The sequence below is a fragment of the Bactrocera dorsalis genome, chromosome 2 (assembly GCF_023373825.1).
Source record: "Bactrocera dorsalis isolate Fly_Bdor chromosome 2, ASM2337382v1, whole genome shotgun sequence".
Classification (NCBI taxonomy): domain Eukaryota; kingdom Metazoa; phylum Arthropoda; class Insecta; order Diptera; family Tephritidae; genus Bactrocera; species Bactrocera dorsalis.
Genome location: NC_064304.1, coordinates 2,104,026 through 2,106,700, shown reverse-complemented (window position 1 = coordinate 2,106,700; position 2,675 = coordinate 2,104,026). Strand labels below are relative to the sequence as shown.

Here is a 2,675-nt window from a genome sequence, read left to right as displayed (position 1 = left end):
GAGGCAGATGAGCAGCCAAGCACGTGCAACAGTCGTCATTTGGCATTATTTTTAACTTTGCCACGAAATGTTGTTCCTTGAGCGGCGACGCTTGCACTTAAACGCCACCTTGTTTTCGCTCGATTGGCTGCTCTGCGGCTCGGTTCGGTGTTTTCGGTGTGTTCGATGTGCATATTTATGCTTGCATTTGTCGTTGCCATCGTTCAATGCCACACTTTATGCCAGTTAAGTGTCACTTATGTCAAATACCTTGCGCTAAGCGCAGCGAGATCTGATTTTCTGCACCGCTAAGAAAAATTAGCATATAAATAACCTCTCAAGTTAAATGTATTACTTTGACACTTTGCCATGTTCTCACACACTCTTCTACAGATATTTGCTCATAGTTTAATGAAATACTGTCAGCGGTGAGTAAATCGATCAAAACTGCAGACACTTTTCGGCTTGATACGGAGAACCCACGCCGTTTCATACTTGCATGCTTTGGAAAAAACATACCGTTAGTTGCCAACAAAAAAGTGATATGGACGAGAGTCTTGAAAAGGTTTGGAAGGAAAGCTGAAGTAAATACGTACACATGTTTATATAAGCGAAGCTGTAAAAGAGTAAATCAATCCATTCTAAGGAGAGAACGAGAGCCTAATTTCACCTTGACTGCTCAAAAACTGCATAACAGTGTAACATAATGGCAAGAGAAAGGTTTAGTAGCAGAACCATAATCATGAAGAGCGAATTTGAATTTTCACCCTCTTAATTTAATATACAAACATTCTTTGTTGGTATACTCTTCCGGTTAAGCAGTGAGTCTTTAAACTTACACATTTCGGCCCTTATTTTTCGTTTTTCCAACCTTTTCTTGTAAAATAGCAAATAATCTAAAAAAGTTGAAAAGTTGCTCAATAGATTTATATTTATCGCACAAAAGCTGGAGATATGGCTGCCGTGGTTTCAAAATGTGGATCGGATTTTATAACTAATCATAGAATTTAAGGTATCTCTTATAACATAAATTGTTTATATCATCAGTTATAGTGTGTTATACATATGTAACTCTCGTTTAAGCTGGCACTTCACTCTCTTACGACTTTGGTCAGTGTACAGAGCGCTTTGTTGTAGTCAGCATTCTTAACACTCACCTCAATGCTGCCATTAGCTTTTATTAATATTTGCAAACAGTAATATAGTTTTGCTGTCATGGCCCCAGATGTTCCAGCTTTGGCGAGATATTCTTCGATCAAACTAATCAAAGCTTTGATGTCCCTGTCTAAATTATCTCTTTCCATCGCCTTATATATTTCATCTAGTGCTCTTAAAAGGTCATCTCTCCACTTACTATAGCCTGTGTAAATTGGAATAGATCATACATGTATTTGTTATAACATGTTTCAAACTCTTACTCATGGTTGTTGTTTCAATTTTGTCCGATTCCTCTCCGCCATACAAGATTCCGAACAGTTTACAGAGTGCTTCGTAGTAAACAGCTTTCTTTACATTCGCGTCATTGTTGCATCTAGCTTTTATTAATATTTTCAAGGCGTAATTTAGTTCTTCTCTAATGGCCCCAGGTAGACCATTTTTAGCGAGAGCTTCTTGGATAATACTTATCAATGTATCGATGTCCCCGGTTAGATCATTTCTCTTCATCCCTTCATATATTTCATCTAGTCTTCTTCTAAACTCCTCTCTCCAATTACTATTGCCTGTGTCAATTGGAGTAGATCATATAGGTATTTGTGATAATTATCTTCAAATTCTTACTCATGGTTGTTGTTTCAATTTTGTCCGTTTCCGGCTTTTCGCCATTACTTCCACTCGAACTGCCCGCGTTTGATGGTGTACTTGGTTGTGGTACGAACGCATTTGGGCCTGTACCATATGAGCCCTTGCTGACGGCAATTGCAGAAGAATTGTTGACGGCAATTGCAATAGTATCGCCGCCCTTTGCGCTCCGCCAAGATGACAGGGTGCAAAGGATTGCCATGACAATTGAAACCGTGCTTACTTTCATCTTAGACCACGCGACGAAATAAATATTGATTTGTAAATGCTTCGCAACTCGCTACTTGTACGAAAGTGAAAATGGATTTGGCTTGTGTGCACTATAAATAGGTAAGCCCTGTAAAAGGAAAATTTAGATTACCTTTAGAACCATTTTTATTACTTGTGTATGCACCCATGCGCATATAATTTTTCAATATTTGTACCATCGCCTATTGAAATTATTCAAATGCCGTTATTTGTTACGAATTTTATGATTTTAAGAACTGCTTTCAAATAAAAAAAAAAAACTAATTTAAAAACGCTTTCTACGTGTTCGCGTGTAATTAGCTACTTTAAGCTCCATAAAGTTGCCACAATAATCTATTATGTAAAGTAGTCGAATATTTATTAAGTTCTAATACTGGATCAGTTGCTACATATGTATGTACGGTGTGTTCACTTACTAAGTGAGTGTCTACAGAATACTCGTTGAAGGAACAAAATGGTTCTGAAGCAATTTACGACTATAAGGCAGTGTGAGGAATTTGCTTCACCGCTGAAGTATTTTTTATTTTCGTTATAGAAGAATTCACTCTCTGTCTTACTTACGATATAGATATAGAGACCTATATAGATACTGGGGGAAATAAAACAGCACATTTAAGATTATAAGCTTGTTTTCTAATTACTATACC

The 2,675-nt window shown here is 37.2% G+C and overlaps 1 protein-coding gene across 1 annotated transcript; it reads right to left on the bottom strand.

Moving 5' to 3' along the window:
- Positions 1 to 884: 884 nt before the first annotated feature.
- Positions 885 to 2,086, bottom strand: LOC105233800 (uncharacterized). The gene is made up of 3 exons (XM_011215966.2): positions 1,759 to 2,086; positions 1,398 to 1,700; positions 885 to 1,339 (listed from the first exon to the last, which is right to left on the bottom strand). Exons 1-3 carry the CDS (start codon positions 2,006 to 2,008, stop codon positions 1,071 to 1,073), a joined length of 822 nt encoding a protein of 273 aa, XP_011214268.2. The 5' UTR covers positions 2,009 to 2,086; the 3' UTR covers positions 885 to 1,070.
- Between the last annotated feature and the right edge of the window lie 589 nt (positions 2,087 to 2,675).

What these genes read in the sequence shown, in the direction of transcription:
- LOC105233800 (XM_011215966.2), bottom strand. Translation starts at nt 2,008, where the DNA reads ATGAAAGTAAGCACGGTTTCAATTGTCATGGCAATCCTTTGCACCCTG. An exon ending in AATTGAAACAACAACCATGA is followed by an intron (nt 1,701 to 1,758) that starts GTAAGAATTTGA and finishes CAATTGACACAG; the next exon opens with GCAATAGTAATTGGAGAGAG. An exon ending in AATTGAAACAACAACCATGA is followed by an intron (nt 1,340 to 1,397) that starts GTAAGAGTTTGA and finishes CAATTTACACAG; the next exon opens with GCTATAGTAAGTGGAGAGAT.